We start from the raw sequence: 21,960 nt of genomic DNA on the forward strand, positions 1-21,960 counted from the left end.
TATATACATACATTTAAAGCGCTACTGAATTATGAATATCAAATTGACTACAAAATGTTACTCATGGCAATCAGCTGTAAAAGATTTAAATCAAATGAATCTCCTATAATAAAAACAGTATTTTTTCTTAGAATTAATCCGAATTCTCACTGAATATCTACTGAATTATGAATATTAAATTAACTACGGAATGTTACCCCTAGCAATCGGCTGTAAAAGATTTAAATCAATTGAATCTCCTATAATAAAAACAGTATTTTTTCTTACAATAAATCAGAATTCTCATTAATTTTTCAGTAATCCCTGTCATATTGTCTAATTTAAACTGATATCACCAGGTGGAAAGAAAATTCTCAGAGCCTCTACTTTCTTTTGGGTATAACAAAAATTCTGCAATGACTGGCTTTATCTAGAATTTTAGATTGATATTATAAAAAGTAATTTCAAAATAGCAAAAACTTAAAAAATGTTAACTATACAAATATTTTTTTAAAACAGGAGAATATCGCCAATAATATTAGAATATGTTTTCTTTTATATTTAAATTTAAAAAAAATTCTTGCATTTATAATTAAAAAAATTATATACTGTTCTATTCTGTACATGACAGCCCTTTTTTTTATAACAGAAATCTCTTTTGTTAATTAAAATTAGTTACACATATATTTGCTACTTTAAAAATGCCTTTCAAAAAGGTATTAGTACTAGAGAGAATTGTCACAGAAAGCTCGAAAAAATTCTGCTACAGGTTTTTTTAGTTACCAGGGATGAGATTTTTCCGTTTTTTAGCGGATTTCCGCTTTTTTCACTTTTATCTCTTAAATTTCAGCTTTTTTTATCAAAAATTCAGATTTTCTAAAAATGTCATTTTTTAAAATTAGTATTCTGCTTTTTCAGAAAATTCACCGATTTTCAAAAAGGAACAGAAAATTCAAACTACATAGCTACCAATCCTTTCTCATTTTTACTTATTTTACCTATTTTCTCCCCTTTACACGCAGCAGATAAGATTTTCTGAATTTTTTACCCGCCCTCCAGATGGATCCGATTTTCGTAGTTCAAACGACGCTGCTTCTGACAAGCCTTTCAGGGGTCCCAAGCAAACAAAAGCAATCACTTAAAAAGGGATTTAATTAAAAAAAAATTTTTGGGGAAAAAGAGTTAATTAACTCATCATCAAAATTTTATTTATAATTGCTGTTATTTATGCTATAAAATGCAAAATTCTTATCAAATACGAAACAATTATCTAAACAGTTGCTGATTGTCATGTAATTTTTCAAACTAAAATAGCAATTTTTGTATAGAAAGAAAGTATTGAGGAATGTTATGGAAGGCGTAGATTGCAGAGATCAAGTGCAATAATAACTGTTAAAGATGTAGTCAAGTTTTTAGTCATGGACAACTTTATGTTGGCCTGTCAAGAGTTAAGTCATTTGACAGCCTTTCAGTAATTGCTCCAAGATGCCAAATCTATAATTGTGTTTTCAAAGAAATTCTAAATGCTTAGTGTTAATTTCTTAGAGCTTTGCAGAAAAAAATGTTTTTTGGAAAAAAATTTAATTGAAAGTTCTATTGGCAGTAGGCAAGGGGAACTGACAAAGTCAAAACACCCCGATTAGAAATGCAGCATGGCGACCTCCACGTGGTATTTCTCGGGTGATGCTAGCAGCCATGCATTTTAATTTATTGTATGTAAAACATCCTTATTTTGTTCTAAAATGCTATGTACTTTATCACAAATGTTAATTAATATAGAAATTGATTTCAATAATGCTGATCACCAAAAAATATTTTATTTGGCGATAAAACAAATTTTTGTGTTCTTGAAAATGAAAGACTTTTTGAGGGTTATTATCTCAGATAATTTATTTTGCTTTATGCTTTATAATTTATTATGTTTCTTATTTAGCTAATGTTTTGATTTTTTCACCATGTACAATCTAAATAGCTAATATACTTTTTTAAAAGCAAATTGATAGAATTCTTCTACATAAGTACAATACTATGTCTTTGATGATAAAATACTATGTCTTTGATGATAATATACTATGTCTTTGTGCTAGAACATTGTGTTCATTGGCAAGCGAGCGCAGAGAGCCATGGTTCACAGCGTGAACCACATAGGATTGCGTAGCAATTCTCGGGGGTTGGCGAGCGTTAGCGAGCAGGGGGCGGAGCCTCCTAGTAAAACAAATAAAATTTGATGCAAATAGTATAGAGAGTTTTAACACAATTTTCATACTTCTTTAGCTTAACTTCTCTATTTTTATAATTTATCCTTTTTCTTTCATTGGTATTTAAATTAAACAGAATAAATAATTATTATTAAAATTTGCTAATATTTTAAATTTAAAAAAAAAGTAAAATCGTTATTTTTAATTTAAAAAAATTTATTCGAAAATTGAGTAAAAAATAGCATAAAAACATTCTTAGCAATAAATAAAAGGAAATATTTTTTTTTCCAATGCCCACCTGGATAATGACATAGGTCATACAGGCACCTGAAGGGCAGATTTGTTGGCCACTCTTTCAGGGACACCATATTAGATTGGCCATTGTTGCTCCCACAGTAAGGGCAGCTAGTTAATGTATATTCTCAGTAGTTTTAATTTGCTAAACCAGGTAGTTTTTCAAGTAATAATTGTCTCTTATTACTGAGGAAAAATATAATTTCCAGCTTTATTTTTTCAATTGGTAATTTTTTTTTCACTAAATGTTAAGTATCAATGTAATCGTTTTTATAATAATAGATTAGTATAATATTTAATGTACACAATAATAATTGTAAAACAGTTATTAAGATTAGACACCTCTTTAAATAACTACTTTATCTTTTTGCTTAAATTTTACATAATAAAATTTAAAAAAAACAATTCCATTAGACATTCCTGATGACAACCCAAAAATAATTTTATGCTCATGACAACCCAAACTTATTAATTTTATGCTAATGACAACCCAAACTTATTAATATTATGCTGATGACAACCCAAACTTTTAATATTATGCTGATGACAACCCCAAAAAAAATTTATGCTGATGACAACCCAGACTTATTAATATTATGCTGATGACAACCCAAACTTATTAATTTTATGCTGATGACAACCCAAAAAAACTTTTTTATGCTGATGACAGCCCAAACTTAATTTTATGCTGATGACAACCCAAACTTTTAGTATTATGCTGATGACAACCCAAAAATAATTTTATGCTGATGACAACCCAGACTTATTAATATTATGCTGATGACAACCCAAACTTAATTTTATGCTGATGACAACCCAAACTTATTAATTTTATGCTGATGACAACCCAAACTTATTAATTTTATGCTGATGACAACCCAAACTTATTAATATTATGCTGATGACAACCCAAAAATAATTTTTATGCTGATGACAGCCCAAACTTATTAATATTATGCTGATGACAACCCAAACTTTTAATATTATGCTGATGACAACCCAAAAAAAATTTTATGCTGATGACAACCCAAAAATAGTTTTTATGCTGATGACAGCCCAAACTTAATTTTCTGCTGATGACAACCCAAACTTTTAGTATTATGCTGATGACAACCCAAAAATAATTTTATGCTGATGACAACCCAAACTTATTAATTTTATGCTGATGCAGCCCAAACTTATTAATATTATGCTGACGACAACCCAAACTTTTTTCATTATGCTGATGACTATTTTTTTGTTCATATACAGCTATAAGTTAGAAATTATCACTGATGTTATCTTTAAAATATGTTATTTTTGATTAAATAATTACAATTTACAATCATATAAAACTAAAATTATTAAATTTATTTAATGAATTAATATTTGAAAATTGAATTAATATTTTACGATATTGTGATTCGTATTTACACCTTTTTAAAAACCTATGTAGCGATTCTCGCAAGTTTAAAATTCAATGTCTTGATTTGCTCATGCGGTTTATAATATCAAACATTGATTTTCGTATTTATACGTGATTTTAAAATAAGGCATTGGGATTCTCATTCACGCATTCTAAAAATTATGCATCATAATTCTTATTTATGCAATCTAAAAATTACGCATCATGATTCGTATTTACGCGATCTAAAAATTATGAATCGTGATTTGTATTTACACGTTTTAAAAATTCTATATCCCTGTATGTATTTTCTCATTTTCAAAATCATATATCTAGTTTCATATTCATGTGATTTCAAAACCCATAATTGTTATTCATATTCACGCAATTTTAAGATCAACTATCACGATTCTTGTAAGAAGTACATTTTTTTAAAATTAGTTACTACAAAGGTGACTGTTTTTCTAAGGACGATTATTAGTATATGTAAGTGTTACAACATCAGAGAAACTGGAAGGGAATATATTCAAAACTTACATTCTGTGCTTGCAAAGAAGAAAAAATAGGATTTGTCACAAGATGTTTGAAGATGGACTAACGGCTAAATGTAGAAAACATAAAAGATATAGCGAACAAAAGCAATAACTTAAAAAGAGATTTAATTTAATTTGTTTTTGGGGAAAAAGATTACTGATTATTACTGATATATTTGCTATAAATCACATTACAGTATTTATTAAAAGAAATGAAATATTAATGTATATTCTCAGTAGTTTTAATTTGCTAAACCAGGTAGTTTTTCAAGTAATAATTGTCTCTTATGTGAACTGGGGAAAAATATAATTTCCAGATTTATTTTTTCAGGTGGTAATTTTTATTTTCACTAAAAAATGTTAAGTATCAATGTAATCATTTATATAATGATAGATTAGTACACAATTGTATGTCAACACATTATTTATTACCTTAAACTGTTATTATTAAAGGGTTGCGCTTGCGTAAAATTTACTATCGTGGAAATTCAGCTTTTTTGCTTTTTGGCTAATCTCATCCCTGAGTTACAATAACTTTTTCAGAATAATTTTTTGATAGTAAACTGTTAAAATTTTTTGCTTATAAATTTTTCTTTTACAAAAAATGTGAACATTTATTTGTTTTTACATAATTCTTGAATAAACTAATGTGTATGTTAAAAATAATAAAAATCAAAATATATTGAAATTTAAGGTCCCTGCAGGGCTCGAAAAACCACCCGTCCGCCTGTCCTCGGCGGTCAAAAATTCCCTGCGGACAACAAATATCTCAAATCCGGTGTCCGTCCGGACGCCCATTTTCCCGTTAATATTCGTGATACATTTTAAATTTTTGTTATCTTACAAGAGTCTAGCGCCTCACTTCTAAAATGACCCTCTAATCTAGAAATACAGCAACATATTGCGCTTGGTGGAATTGATGTTTTCTCTGTCTGGGAGTACTGCAGTGGTTGAAAGAGGCTTTTCAGCAATGAGCTTACAAAAAAACACATTACGTACTGGTCTTAAACAAGAAGCGTTAAACGCAATTATGAACATCTACCTAAATTCAACATCTACCTTATGAACATCTACCCCTTTCAGATTTCTGTGCAGAAATCTCTGTAAATCATTGCCTTGATTGTGGAACTGGCAAACGTCATATTTGTTTCATTTAAAAAATGAAGTACCCTCGGATAAATTGACATTCCAGATAACTTGACTTTTGTCATTTAAATTATTTCATAAAAGAAATAAATTATTTCATAAAAGAAATACTAGGTTTTACTATTAATAACCTAGTATTTGTAATCCTAGTAACTACTAATTCATTGTGCAATTTATATAAATGCTTGTAATAAATAAGAGAAAATGATATTTTTATTTAATTAGAAGCTACGTGTTAGCTTCAAAGGAGGACGGGTACATTGTTGGACAAGCCGTCCTCGGGGACGGGTAAAATTTCTGACTTTCTTCGAGCCCTGGGTCCCTGTCATAAACTTATGGAATTCAAACCAGTTAATAAACAAATTAATATATCAAGTTATTTGTGCTATATTTAACCTGTCCAAAAATACAGTAAGTTACAATAACTTTTTCAGAATACTTTTTTGATGGTAAACTATATACTGTTAAAATTTTTCGCTAATAATTTTTCTTATGCAAAAAAGGTGAAAATTCATCTGATTTTACATAATTCTTGAATAAACTAACATGTATGTTAAAAATAACTAAAACAGGGTAGCCACCCACCTTGAAAACCTGCAATTGTTAGGGAATCCTTATACTGGAAAAATCAGGGAATTTCAAAGAAAGGCTGGAATTTTTTTCTTAATTTAAATTATTTTACCATCCGTTAAAATTGATCAATGAAGTTTCTATATATTTTTATTTTATTAAGTTTTTTTATTTGAGGTAAGCAACTCAGTTTTAATTTTTTGAGAAACAATTTAACTTCATTTCGAACATTTTAAAGCAATCATTTTGCTTGAAAAATGTATGTATTTATTAAAAAAAATTTTCAGAACATTCTGTAGTTATTCATTTTTTTCAGTAAAGAAAGAAATTAGTATTTTTTGAAAAAAAAAAAAAAGAAAAAAGAAAACCTACTTGCATAGCAAGCTACAACAATAACACTAATCCTTTTCAATTTTTAGTTAAATGGGACAAAAAATTGTTAGTAAATTGGTAAAACAAACTGGAGAGAAGGGTATTAAAAAAACATAAAATTTATTTTGGAATTCATATAAAATTTTTTTTAAATATATATTTGGCACATTTCTAATGCTACAATTGGGTACATATGCTCCTTCTTCTTTACCACTAGTTGTGCTACTAAATACAAGTAAAAGGTGTATCAGTGCTACTAAATACAAGTAAAAGGTGTATCAGTTGATATCGTCTGCTTTGAAACATCAAATACGATAGATTGTAAGAACTGCACGAAACGATTATTTAATTTAATGTAAGCGATAAATAAAGCTATTAAATTATAATTTTTTCTACACGAAACAATCTTTTTTTCCGAGATCTTTTTTTCTTTTTTTTATAGGCTTATAATACATTAAAAAAAAATTGTTTTCTTTCCTTTTAATGTACAGTGACTTTTTTTTCAATAGATTTTTTTATTGTATCTAAAAATAATGAAACTTTTCAGCATTTTTCCTATGTATATATATATTTAAGAAAAATTGCAATCCTTTTAATCCAGGGTTTTTAAAATTGTCAAATTTAAGGAAATATTGCTTAAATATGAGTTCTATTTACACTATTGTTAATATAGGTTGCACAGTTAAAACTAAAATGAATGATTTTTAACTAACTTTTACAAAACGAAAAATTTTATAAAACACATTGATCCATCTATTCCAACAGAAAATAGAAGGCAATTGAAATATAAAGAAGCTATTTAGTTAAAAAAAATAATGCTTATAGTTTTAAGATTTAAATTAAAGTAATTTTCAGTCATTATAATGGTTATCATTAACTTAAATTTATGTCCAACTTGAAAAATTTACATCTGACTCTGAAGTAAAAAATTTGAAATTAATTATTTATCATATTTTACAAGTTTAGAACTGCATAGAATTTTTTATTCAAATGTCAGCTTCAAAGTTGAGTCAAGTTTACATTTAAATTACAGACATATTTGCAGAGTTTAGACAGTTTGTAAAGGAGTAATCATTTTTTGCTTTATTGCAATTTACATCCGATACCGACAATTTAATTAGTTTAATTTGAACTTATTATAATCAGTTTTTATAAACAAATTGTTTTTCGATAGATTAGAATGTACTAAAAATTTGATGATTATAAGCTTACGTTTTATAATATAGTTTTTGTACGAAATTAATGTTAATTTTTTACATCCCACACCATGGAATTGCTTAGTTGTAAAAACAAAAACAATTTACTAATTTAAACTAAGGAACAATGTGGTTAGATTAGAATTCTTTAAATATTCTAATTTCAAATAAGAAAAAAAAAATTTAAAAATTTAATTTAAAATTTATTAATTTATCTAGTTTTGCTCTATAGTATATGCAGCAAGAAATTTGACAATTTTGTATTTGTGAATGTTGAATATCTCTTAAAATAATAGTGCTAATAAAGTACAAACAACATTATTTAAACACTTGACTTTTGATATTGGTTTAAAGAAAATTATATCAATGAATTTTATAAAGAGCACTGTTTGAATAAAATACAGTATAAAATGACTCTATATTGAAATTTAAATAAATATAAAAACTTATTGATGTATTATCACCTGGAAATATTTTCTTATGCTTAATGAAAATATATTAATTATATTGTTAAATATATATAGACTATTGAAGAAATTTTGGTGATAAGATATCCACTGGTGGCAAAAATACAGCAGATAGTGCTATTGCCAGTACTGCAATATGTTGAGTGTTAATACAGTCGAACCCCGCTATAGTGAACCGTCTGCGGACTCAGTAATGTGTCCACTATAACCGATGGTTCACTATATCCAAATTTTTTGAAGAATATTTTTTGCATAAGACAGTTGAATGATTGAAAATTTGCTTTGCAATTTTGCATAAGTTATTTAAAAAAGTTATTAACTAATTAACAGATAATAAAGCAAAAATTGATGGAAAAAGCAATTACGTGATTTTTGATTGAACACAATTTGATTTTAAATTGAGTTCATCAATTTTCTTATCTACAATGTGCAAAGAATGCAAGATTTTTACATTTTGTACTAGATTTCGAGTCATCTTGACAAAGCATCTTCTACGTTTTCTCTTTCAGCTCTACGCAGTTTTTTCGAAGAAACCATGTTTTTGTCGTATGCCGCAAGAATTGCACTTCGATTTTTCCAAATGTTTGAAACTGTAGATTTTGACAAGGAAAATTCCTTGCACAGTGTCGATTGATTGGTTCCATCATCAATACGCTTTACAATTTTAACTTTGTCCTCTATCGAAAACGCTTTTCTCTTTAGAGAATTTGCCAATTTCACAGCTGTAGAATGAGTTAAATTATTCCCCAGCTTGATTGTCCAGGGGTGATTTGTAAAGAATATGGTTTGAACAGATAAGAAAATTCCAAAAATTCAGCAGGTGGCCAAGTTAACTAGTTGTAGAGCAAGCTTGGGGAAAAGAGAGAAAGCGAGGCTTGTCAGGGAGGGGGGAGTATAAGATAAATGATCTGTTTGACATTTATTACAGTATAGTTAAAAGTGATAAGCATAAAGGAGAGTAATATGACTCATTTTATAGGAATGCATTTATTTTCAGTCCCAACACCTACAAGTTTAAAGATGGAGGACTGAAAAAGATATTTAAAGAAATGAAATTTGAGTCCACTATAACCGAGTTTCCAAGTTCTAAGCTGTTCACTATAAGCGTTAAAAATAACATTATTTGAATAGGAATACGGACGGGACCGCTAAAAAAGTTCACTACATCCGAGTGTTCACTATATCCCAGGTTCACTATAGCGGGGTTCGACTGTAGTTTAAGTAATTATAAATAATGGTGTAAAAAATTTTTCTTTAAATTCAGATTATATACTTTTTTTTTCCTTCTGTGTATGTAAATGTTTATATTATTTCCAATTTTGAGTTTCTCTTTTTGACTTACATGATTATGCATCAAAACTTTACTCGTAGCCAAAAAAATGTCGCTAGTAAAATCTTTGTTATTTTATTTTTCCAATGTTAGCAGGTATGCATTTTTCCTACTGAAATAATAATTTGTGACTCTGTTTTGTATTCTTTTCTGAGGAATCGTAAAATAAAATTTAGAATAGACATTAGATTATAAAATTATATCACAGGTATACTATACTTTTTAATATATCTTTATTATACATCTTTTTGAAGATTGCCCATTCATATGTTCACAAAATAATTGTTCTCTCCTGATGTTACTTAGTGTTTTTATATACTTATTTATAGTTTGTCTAAAGTAGGAACTCCCCAAGCCATATGTCTGGACCTGTGGCAATGACTATAACGAGGTATAGTCACTGCCAAGTTTTCTTCTGTCTATTGGGTTAGCCATAGAGTAAAGAAAAGCTACCCTCCCTGAAATACACTATTCTTGTTTCTATAACAGCCTCAGACTTTGTGGCAGGAGGAGTTCTTACCATAGACAAACTATACAACAGGGCATCAGAGTAACTTACCTTAATCTTTCAAGAGCCAACTTGAGTTATTTACTCTAAAGCTCAAAATTAATAACAATTTGTTATCTTTGAAAATACTCATCTAATATATGTATACTTTCTCTTTTGAATTTCAGTAAATCATATTAGTTTCAGAATTTACGCAAGTAATCATTGGGTTATTTTTTATTTATATTATTTTTATCACCTTACCTGTGCACCTAACATTTTAACCTCTGTCTCTTTTACAAACAGGATATCTACGCACCTGGAAAATCATGAGAAATCATGGAAAGTCATGGATTTCTGTATTGAACAAAATTTGTCATAAAATTTCATGATTTTAACTATTTTTTGAAAATAAAAAAAATCATCGAAAGTTATGGATTTAGGTTGCCAAAAAATCTAATTCCACTGAAAAATCTATATTATCACCGTGTTCTGAATATCTGAATTTGTAACAAAATCCCCACTCATAGTCATATTTTATTAAAATATAAAATGTTTTTATCCTGTTCTTTAAAAATTATGGTGTGCTTTCAAAAATTGAAAGAAAGAACATCATTTCTAGAGCAAAATTTCTTTTAAACTTCTCTTTTAGAATTTTTATTTGATCAATTTAAAATTCTGGTTTAGGCTATTTATATTACACTTTCTTTTAAGAAGAAATAAAACAGATTTAAATATCTACATATATCTGACTGTATTAAGTTATTTGTTTATGTATATATATATTTTTTTAGCTATTTTATTGCTTCAACTCTTTCTTTACTTTGTTTTTTAAATTTGAAATCTATAAATATGAAGATACTGAGTATAACAGTTTTGTTTATTCCCATCATTTAAATTAATATTATAATGCTTTTTTAAATCGATTGTTGTGTTTTTGTCGGAGAAACTTCGTTAAGTCGTGAAAAATTCTTAGAATTAGTTATGGAAAGTCTTGAATTTGAAAATCTAAAATATAGCAGATACCTTGTACAAACCTTTGAATTTCAGTAAATCATATTAGTTTTCAGTAATTAACACAAATAATCATTATTACAGTACTTTACCTGTACACCTGACATTTCAACCTCTGTCACTGTTCCGATGGCAGTTGTACACTGCTCAGGCCATGAGATCCCGATGGACTTCTTTCCTTGGTCAAGATCTGATGGAAGAGAGTGACGACGATCAAGATTCGATGAAGGAAGCTCTATTGGAGACTTCTCCCTACCTTCTTGGACTCACCTTTGTTGTTTCTATTGTACACAGCATCTTTGAGTTCCTTGCTTTTAAAAATGGTATGTATTAACTATGTTGTCTCTCGAATTTTTGCTGATCAAGGAGACCAAATTTAACTAAATAGCAAATTTTATTTTTCTTGTTATTTTCATTCTTCCTCCCCCTGTCACAAAATTCTATAAATTCCCTTGTTATTAAGCTAGGAGTCTACCTCTTACACATGGTTGGCCACTCTTCAGTCCTGAGAGAAAGTCAATAGATTAAGTTTCAAAAATTAATATTTTTCTATTTGTTTGTAATATTAAAATATTTGTTTTTCCTTAAAAATGCAACAAATATTTTCTGTTTAAATAAAAATTGTATTTTAATGTTAACATTGTTAACTGTAATTATTGCAAAATGATCAAGTAATGGTATTGCTCATTAGTAAAGATGAGATTGAAATTCAATACTTGCCTGCTTAAACAATATTCGGAATATTGTTGTATCTAAATTTTCTTGTTTTTATTTTTTGCCAATGTTTTGAAATGCTGGCAGAAGTAAAATTTAGATTATATATATATATATATATATATATATATATTGAAAAAGAGAAATTTATAGAGATAGAACAAAATATGAATAATGATGATGGGAAAAAATAAGTAGAGATATGTAAAGAAAAAATGAGTGGTTTATAATTCAGTGATTGATATAAAAAGATGTACATGGTTAGTTGTTATTTTTATCTTGTTTGTTGTAAAAAATTAGATATTGGATTTAATATCCTTATAGAAAGTACATTTTGGAATCTGAGCTATAAATTTCTGAAAATTCAAATGTGTTAATTGGTCAGAAAAATAAATTCAGTCTTAAAATACTTTTAGAGTGTATGTTCTTACTTGGTGCATAGCGTTTTTAAAAAGTGCTTAAAGGAGCTTATTTTCGACATCCGTTTTTAGAAGCCCTTAAAGGTACTAACTATTTTCATTGGGTATTTTTAAAGGGTTCTTAGTTTTCTCTTTTTGAAAATGATATATTTTTTCTTTACCATGTCGATTTTCGCCACATATATGCAAAAGCGGGCTTTTCATATTGTTTTATTCAAGGTTTTCACAATTCTATTTTTTGGCAATTACGAATATTTTTAATTATTTTTTTATTGTGAGGATTATTTACAAAATGCAAGGAAGGAAATAATTTGTGCATTCGCTCCAAACAAAATGCAAGAATATCACCCATAATATTAAAATAAAAAACTATTGCATGTTCAATAAAAAATATTGTTTTTTTTTTTTTGTAAATGCAATTTTTATTTTATTTTAAACAGGGTTGGCAGGTTTTTGACATGTGACAGTTTTTGACGGTTTAAACCATGGTTTAAACCGTCACGTCAAAAACCTCACTGTCAAAAATGTCGAAAATGTCAAAAACCTATATTTATATGTGAAATTTAATTAATACATAAAATTTATATATTTTTTATAAAGGATAGTGTTTCTAAATATGTTCTAGAAAAAATAAATTTAAAATTTTGAAGAAACACTTATATTTTGAATAGTAACCAAAATCTTGTACTTTTGAAAGCTCACATCTTTTGTAATATTATGTATTCATTTTCATGTGTTATTGAAAATCTGCAGTGATATTATTAAGAAATTTATTTATAACCAAATTTGGTGTATAGTATAGATTATACTAAAAATTAGACATTATAAAGATAAATATTAGCAGTTTTGTACATTAGACATCTTTTAAAGAAAAATCTTTTTAATATTCTTTTAAATCTTCTTAATAATCTTTTTAACATAAGACAATACAAATTTAAGTGCTTTCTGATACGCAGAGTAGTTAGTGTCGATTTACAGTATATTCAGCCTATTCATTTACTATGCTGAAAATTTAGTTTATCCAAATACTTGTGAATTTCATTTTGCTGAATACTGTATATAGTTTTGTTGAATATCTAAATATTCAGCTGTTGAATAATTACTTCTTGCTTTCAAGATATGTATTACTTGTATTCTTAATACAAGTGGAGAATAAAAAATTAAGAGGTAAAAATTGTTTTAAAATGATAAGTGTAATAATTATAAATAAATATAATAAACAATATGAATTATATTTATTATTATTCCCAAATATAACTATACTTTTAAATTCAAATTAACATACTGGATAATAAAGATATTCGGTATAACATTAAAAATTTTTTTCATACACTTGTATCAAGTTTGTATTTATACAACATAACTTGTAAGTTCCTTATAAATATTAGTTATATGTTCCTTATATGCCAAAAATGCATAGTAATAAACTTTTAATTTTCTTAAGTATCAAAAAAAAAAATTTTTTTTTTCAAAATATAAATATTTAAAAAAATTTTGTGCAAAATTTTTCTGCACATGCATTTGAATATAAATTTCTGAGATTTTAAATCTGTTATTTTACTTTAATTTTAATTAAAAAATATTTTAAAACCTGCTGATTACCTATAGTATAATTAAATTTCAATATAATGCATGGCAACTGTTGGTAGTTTTGAAGTTTATATATTTTCTTGGCAAACTCCAGTTTTTGACATTTTTGACGGTTTAAACCAGTATTATACCCTTGTCATGTCAAAAACCACTTTTTGACGTCAAAAACCCAACCCTGATTTTAAATTAGTAACATATATGTTTGTTATTATTAAAAGTATCTTGCAGAATAATATTAGTGCTAGAAAGTTTTGTCATAGATAGCTCGAAAAAATTCTGCCACATGGACCACAATCTATTTCGGTGTACCATCGGTTCATTTGTCTGTTTTTAAAAAGTGCTTGATTTTTCCCTTTTTGAAATTTAGATTTTTTTTTCTGTACCATGTCGATTTTCACCAGCAAAAGCGTGCTTTTCGCATTGTTCTATGCAATGTTTTCACAATTCATTCAACCACAATCTCTATTTTATGAATAAATGCTCTCTAGCTCTATTATATGAATGAAAGATTCCTTAAATGAAGTGCATAAATAATTAATAAAATTTATGCTCTTCTTTAAATAAAAAGTTAATAAAATTATTAAAAATATTGTGCTGTTTTTAATAACTTTTTATTTTATTACCTACGTAAAATTTTCACCTGTTTATATCATTTTAGTGCATTAACACTTTTGTCTGATTTTATTCACTTTTGAAAGCATTTGTGTATACAAGTCAAAATTCTTGATGGTGCCATCAAAAAATTTTGATGGTTTATGTTGATTTCAGTGTGATTCATGATGGTTCAATATCATTTGATGATCTCCAACATTTTCCATTAAGCGTTCATAGTTTTTGATATACCAACAATTTCCATCATGGAATAATGAAAAATGCTTCTATGATGGTTAACTCTCTATGATAGTTAACCATTAAGAGAATTTTGATTCTCTTGGACCAATGATTCATGATGATGGTTCCAACTAGACATTTCCATGATGGTTTAATGGGAATTCTTGCTGGTTCTTAGGAATATACCATCAGAACAATTTTTTTTTTATGTTGGTCCATCATCAATCATTCCAAACTCCTACATTGGGATGATGGTTGTTCATGATTGTTCCAACATTTGATTTCTAAGAAACTATGATGGAAATTTCTGATTTTTCAACCTGAACAAACCATCAAAACAAGTTGCTATTCTTATGTTATGCCATCATAAATCAGTCTGAATTCCTACATTGGGTTGATGATTACTTATGTTGTTTACCATCAAAAAATGGTTCATGATAGAATTGTTGATGGTTACCATCAAAAATTTTGACTTGTGTATTATGTACCGTTTTTTTTTTTAAAGATAATTTGCACTGTGTATCTTACCTTTTGATTTGCTTTACAAACAGTTTGGTACATCATGTCCTTTTTGAATCCTATATTCAGATTAATTTTTTTCTTTCAGATATTCAGTTTTGGAACAACAGAAAATCCCTTGAAGGCTTATCAGTGCGTTCTGTTTTCTTCAATGTTTTTCAGTCAGTGGTTGTTCTCCTTTATGTTTTAGATAATGATACTAATATGGTTGTGAGAATATCTGTGTTTGTTGGACTTCTCATTGAAATATGGAAAATTCATAAAGTGTCAAATATTGAAATTAACCGAGAGCAAAAGCTCTTTGGTATAATACCTAAAATAAAAATTACAGACAAAGGTTCATATGTGGAATCTTCTACGAAACAGTATGACATAGTAAGTATAACTTAATTTATTTTTATTTCTTTTTTTATAAGAAATTTTTTTCACTTTTTAAGTATTTACAGTTTAGACACACTTGTTCTAAAAAAATTGTCCTCTCACTAAAATTGTCCATTTATTGGAAGGGTACAGTAACAATAATATTTAACACCATATATTGTTTTCAGAATAATTGCAATGATATAGAAATAATCTATAATAACAATTTGCATTGATATTTATTTAAACTTTAAAAATTAAAATCTTTATAATACAAAGAGAAAAGATAAAGAAATTTCATATGTATACACCCTGTGGGAGAATTGCAGCAACATTGTCATAGAACTTCATAGAGTTCCTGCAGAAAGACATTTCCTCTTAAAAAGTTTTAATCGTAATTAATTAAAATTTTAATAATAATTCTTACAAAAATGAAAAAAATTTTGGTTTGCTTATTATAATTTGAAGTTTAATGATGCTACTATGTCTTTTTCTAAGTAGAAAAAGAGCATTTTTTTGTCGAAATAAAAAAGTTTTACAAAAGGGGCAAGGAGAGTGTCTTTACCTTTGTGAAAGAGCAGGCGAGGCAAAAAACCTACAGTGATTGTTTTGTTTCAAGAAGAAAAAGAAATAATGAAAGTGGCATGAAAAAATAGGACTGACCAACTCTGAACCAAAGTTCAAGTAGGATCTTGAAAAGTTCTAGTAAAATTGTTTTTAATAGATTTTAAAAAAAAACATAAGATTGGAGAGAAAATTTTTTTAGTTTTTTTATACAGATTTTCAAATTCTCAATTCTTTAAAAATTGAGAAAAAAAACTGTTTGCTCTTATTCTCTGTTTTCTCACTTTCTTTAGTTGGCATTCCGATATTTGTCTTGGGCATTGTTTCCTCTGTTAGGGTGCTATGCTGTCTACTCACTCCTTTATCTGGAACATAAAGGATGGTATTCATGGGTTTTAGGCATGCTTTATGGATTCTTATTAACTTTTGGTATGTGAATATTTTTTTTTTAATCTTCTATTTCATTTCTCATTTTTTGTGTTTCATGTTAACTAATGCCAGGGTATCTGCGCACCTGAAAAGTTATGAGAAATCATGGAAAGTTATAAATTTCAGTATTGAACAAAATTTGTCATGATTTTACCTATTTAAAAAAAAGGAAAAACACATGAATTTAGGTCACTGAAAAATCTAATTTTTAATTTAATTTAAAAATGGAATTTACCCCCACCCACCCAATTTCATGGTGTTCGGAATATCTGAATTTGTAACAAAATCCCCACTCACAGTCATATTTTATTAAAATATAAAATGATTTTATTATGCTCCTTAAAAATTTTTTGTTCTTTCTAAAAATGAAAGGAAGAACATCATTTCTAGAGGGAACTATCTTTTAAACTTCTGTGATTTCAGAATTTTTGTTATTGTTTTTTTTATTTATTTATTTATTTTTTTTTATTAATTTCAAATCCTAGCTGAAACAAGGCAGTCATTGGTAAATGTTTTTTATTCCGAAATGAGAACAGAAAAATCTGGAGTATTTTTTTTTTCCTTTCCAATGAACAAGAAAAGTGTCTTTAGAATATAATTCTGCAGAAAAAAAAAGAGGAAAAAAAATTATTTGCTTTTGTATTTATTTCAGCTATTTTATTCCTTCAACTCTTTCTTTGCTCTGTTTTTTAAATTTAAAATCTTTAAATATGAAGATGCAGAGTTTTGGTTCTACCTATCATTTCACTTAATATTATTATAATGCTTTTTTAAATTTATTGTTTTGTTTTTGTTGGAGAAAATAGTAACTTCGTTAAGTCGTGAAAAGTTCTTGGAATTAATTAGTAATGAATTTGAAAGTCTAAAATGTTGCAGATACCCTGTTTTTATTTTTGTCTTTAAAAAAATGGTAACCACTCAAAGGATATTTAAGGAGAATATTTCAGCTATATTAAATTTATTCTTTACTATAAAATTATCAAAATATGTTTAGCTTTTCCTTTTTTTCCTTAAGTTTTTACAGCAGTTAAAAACAACATCACATTTATTCAAGTGGCAACCCTGTCTCTTGAATAAATGTGGGATAAAATTGCTTATCATTCCACATGGCTGTTGCAGTAACTGGGTGTTTATATATATTTATTTTAAATCACATTTTTATATCTTTTTGTTCAGAGATGGATAATTGAACAGATGAATAGAAGTTTCTAAATAAATTATATGATTATTTTAGAGGAGTTTTATTACATTTAAATTGATGCAATAATTAACACATTCGCTTGTATGAATTAAATTAAAACAAGGTAGTTCTATAATTAACCTTCTTCAGTGTCGAAACGTTAAATGTAAGATTACACTACGAGTAAAACTGTAAAAGTATGCATATTTTAATTTAATCAAAAGTACAGTTATAATAATACTAAATTTGTATTTTTTAAAAATATTTCATGTTCAGATTTTAATATATGTACTAAAAGAATAAGCTTTTTTTATAACCGTTGTTGAATTGCCGACCAAATTTTAAGTTTACCGCTACCAATGTTCAGCTCTGTAGTTTTGAATTCAATCTAGAAGACAAGGGAAAACTACTGGATCAATTATTGGGAGAAATGTGCCTTCATGGAGAACTTTTTGATGGAAATAAGCCGCATTTGCATTACATGGAGAAGAAAACCTCTCTATGTAGTGCGACAGTAAGAGAACCCCACCCCATGAATCATCCTACCACTGATACTTTTTTTACGTCAGCACTGTGGTCGGTGTGAGCCGAATGCGGAATTTGAACCGACCAGCCATTGCCCGAATTCGTACCCCTTTCACCTCATTGGGTGGTGAGCGCTCTATCTCCTGCTCCACCATGGCTCAGAAGAAAATATGTTTGTGATTTTTTTTTTTTAAATTGGTTAAGTATTTCATTGCTCCTCATTCACAATTTTTTTTATGGGGAAGGCAACAGCAGAACAATAATAGGCTGCAACATTTATTTGAGCAAGGCCTTGTGATTCTGAAATCCCTGCTTCAAAGAGGTGAAGGGAAATTGTAGTTATCAATCACATGTCAACCTTCTTCTATGAAAAGGTACCCCATCATAGAATCGAGTTAACATGTCTTATATACTAGTGAATTGGAATTCTATTTTTGTGTAGTGGTATATACAATACAGGACTGAAAGGCCCTCCAATCCAATCACCAATAATTCGAAATTGAAAGTAAATGAATTGTTCCCTGCTGACAGTTAGGTGCTTGGGAAGAGATCCATGCCGGGCGATTTATCAAGCGATTGCTGGATGGTATTCCGTAGCAATATAATTCCACATTCGGCTTGCACTGACCACAGTGCTGACGTAAAATATCCTCTGTGGTAGAAGGCTGATGGGTTCGAGTCCCCTTGCCGTCAGACTAATTGTGGGAGGTTTTAATAGTTTTCTCCTCCATGTTTTCCCTTCCCTCAAAAACCACCACGAATGCAACATTTCTCCCAATATTCTGGATTGGGTTCAAAATTACAACACTAATGAGTTGCATAAATCACAGTCGTAAACCCAAAAAATTGGGTCGGCTGTTCGAGGAAGGTTATGAAATAAAAATAATATTGATAATAAAAAGCAATAATTCATCTCCTTTTCATTTCGCTTCAGATTAAATCTCTTGTGGTTTTGTTCAGTGATTTTGCTACAATTTGAAAACTACCTGTACTTGATCTTCCTGATCCGTTTTTTACTAAAAGTGGTTCGTGATTTAAAACCATTTGAAATATTCTACATTTTCTAATTTCCATGCAGAATAAAATACATTTTCCCTTCAAACGCTGATATTTTAAAAAGAGAAAAAAAAATAATTTAGTAGTCTAAACACCCAAAATTTATGATCTGCGATATTGAGGATAAATTCTTTTCATCCATTTCTTAACAAACGTCTATAACGTGCACAAATTTCAAGGATATGATAATTCTGATATTTTAAAATCTTTTTTCTTTTGATAAAATGCGCCACCCCTAATTATGATTTCTTCTCCTGAAAAATTATGGAATGAATTAAATAAAATCTTCTAATTTTTTTCTCTTGAGAATTATAGGTATGTTTTTTTTTTTTTTGATAATAAACTGAAATAATCATTCTGCAAATGTTACTAATCCAATTTTTGCTTAGGTTTCATAATGATGACACCTCAACTTTTCATCAACTACAAATTGAAGTCAGTTGCACACCTTCCTTGGCGAATGCTGTCATATAAGTTCCTCAACACTTTTATTGATGACATATTTGCTTTTGTCATTAAAATGCCAACAATGTACAGAATCGGTTGTTTCAGAGATGGTGAGTATTTTTTTACTGTGTCCAAAGTAGAATTTGTCTGAAGTAAGAACTCGCCTAGAGTTTCGTCTAGACACGTAGCGGTGACTACGGTAACCAGGTATAACTATTTCAAGTAGGGGTGTTTGGTCGCTGCTTAGGACCGGTTTTGGCTCAGGTCGGTGAGAGAAATAGAATCTTTTTCTCCGGTCTATTGTGATAACCCTAGAGTGAAGAGAAGCTACCCACCCTCCCTGAAATGCGCAATTCTTGTTTTTATAGTAGCAGACGCCCTCAGACTTTGAGGCGAGAGTAGGGGAGTTCTTATTGTAGACAAATTATAGAGTTAGTGGTGTTTTGGGAAACTGCCCTCAGGCAAAGGAAAAGCTTTTTTTTTTTAAAAACATAATTCAAGATCAACTCAGTCAAATTTTCAAAAATTGAAAAAACTTTTCTTGCCTTTTTCTATGATTTATTTTTTTAAGATAAATGTATTGAAATATGGAATTGATTTTTTTAAAATGTAAAAAATTACAACATTCCTAAGCAGCAAAATAACTTGCGCCCTCATTGGACTAATATTCACAAATATTGGCCCTATATAAAATTGTGCTATTCACCCGATATTTTACAGCCGCTTTACAACCAATGTATTGGCCCTATATAGGACAAATATTAAAAAATCTAGCCATCCCAATATTGGTCCATCAGTGCATATTCATTTACATTGAACCAATTTTAAGCTCAACTGGGGCCAAGGTAAAATTGTTCCTATTGATGATAAAAAGTTACATGACATACTGTGACTTTTATGAACAAGTGAACTCAGTTGATTAATGGATTTACTCTCTCCTTTCAAAACATTTTAGTAAAATGATGGGGTTGGTTAGTTATAGCTGCCAGCTGTACTGGATTTTCCAGTAGACTACTGAATTTTGCCACTTTCTCCTGGTCTACTGGTGTAATTAAAATTCTCCTGGTTTTTGTGCATTTTAGAAAATTCTCTAAAATTGAATAAGTTTCCTGGAAAAAAAAATCCATATTGCAAAAGAATTTTCTTACAGATTATTGCTTATATATTTAAATAAGTATTACTGATACATAATGAAGCGAACCTCATTTATAGAAATCAGTTCAAAGCTTTTTTTGGTCTAAAATATTCAGTTTATTCAGAACTCTCTTTCTAAATTAAATCTTTTAACTGTTTTTGATAAGTTAAATGCCTATTAATATTTGAAATTACGAGTAAACATAATACATAACATTTCAGGTATGTTTAAAATGTCAATTGAAACTGGAAAATATTACAGTTTTTCTACTTTGATGACTATAAAAATCCCTATGTGTAAAATATTTAGTACATTATATAGCAATTATCATAAAATTTATATTATTTCATAAAATAAACTGAATTTTCTCCTATCGTTAGTTGAGGTTGTAGTAATAAGCATATTTTTGGCTGTTTCATATACATCTTAATTTGGATATGATGTTAGGGTATTTATCCCAGAAAAATTAACAAAATCGTTTTGGGAAAATTGATTTATTAAGTAAATATTAAATTGAACATGGCCACGTTCCAAAAATTATAAAAATAAAGAAAATCAAGAATATTTTATGAAGATTCAACGGTTGGGACTGAAAGGCCCCCCAATCTAATCGCCAATAATTCGAAATTGAAAATAAATGAATTGTTCCCTGCTGACAGTTAGATGCATGGGAAGAGATCCCTGGCTGGTGATTTACCAAAAGATAACATTGCCAATAATGAATCCAACCCCCCATAATCAATATTAAATTTGAAAAGAATTTGACGCAAGCGAATTGCCAAAAAGACTTGAGAATTAGTATAACCGTGTAGCTGAAACATTTTTGTGGTAAGAAATAAAAAGTTATGAATAGCTTTTTGTTTTCGATTTAGTTGCGACAGGGAATTCATGAGTCTTACATTGAAATAAAAAGTTAGCTGTTACATTGATTGTTAAGATAAGAATAAAATATTTTATATCAGCTTTTTATAAAATTTAATTAACAATAAATAATTGGTTTAATTTAACAAAAAATTGATTGAGAATGTTTGAAAAAAATAAGTTTAAGAAATTAAAGAAAAGCTAGGAGGAAATATGTAATGCCTATTGTGGCATCACATGCATATATTTTGTATCATCATTGTTAACACCGAACATACCATAACCGCTCAAATAACCATTTAAGAACTTTTGCAGCAAAAATGAGCTTATTGTTTTTGCACATGATTTTTACTAGCAATT

General features: G+C 28.3%; 1 protein-coding gene across 1 annotated transcript in view; it reads left to right on the plus strand.

Annotated features, from left to right (window-relative positions):
- The window catches only part of LOC107441959 (putative lipid scramblase CLPTM1), a 58,747-nt gene that overhangs the window by 35,661 nt on the left and 1,126 nt on the right, over window positions 1-21,960 (plus strand). Inside the window, exons 8-11 of the mRNA XM_087166500.1 lie at window positions 11,055-11,293; window positions 15,132-15,418; window positions 16,261-16,396; window positions 19,547-19,714. Coding sequence (XP_087022626.1) covers window positions 11,055-11,293; window positions 15,132-15,418; window positions 16,261-16,396; window positions 19,547-19,714 — 830 coding nt within the window. The remainder of the gene's footprint in view (window positions 1-11,054; window positions 11,294-15,131; window positions 15,419-16,260; window positions 16,397-19,546; window positions 19,715-21,960) is intronic.

The sequence above is a fragment of the Parasteatoda tepidariorum genome, chromosome 6 (assembly GCF_982258835.1).
Source record: "Parasteatoda tepidariorum strain Cologne lab strain chromosome 6, Ptep-v5.0, whole genome shotgun sequence".
Taxonomy (NCBI): domain Eukaryota; kingdom Metazoa; phylum Arthropoda; class Arachnida; order Araneae; family Theridiidae; genus Parasteatoda; species Parasteatoda tepidariorum.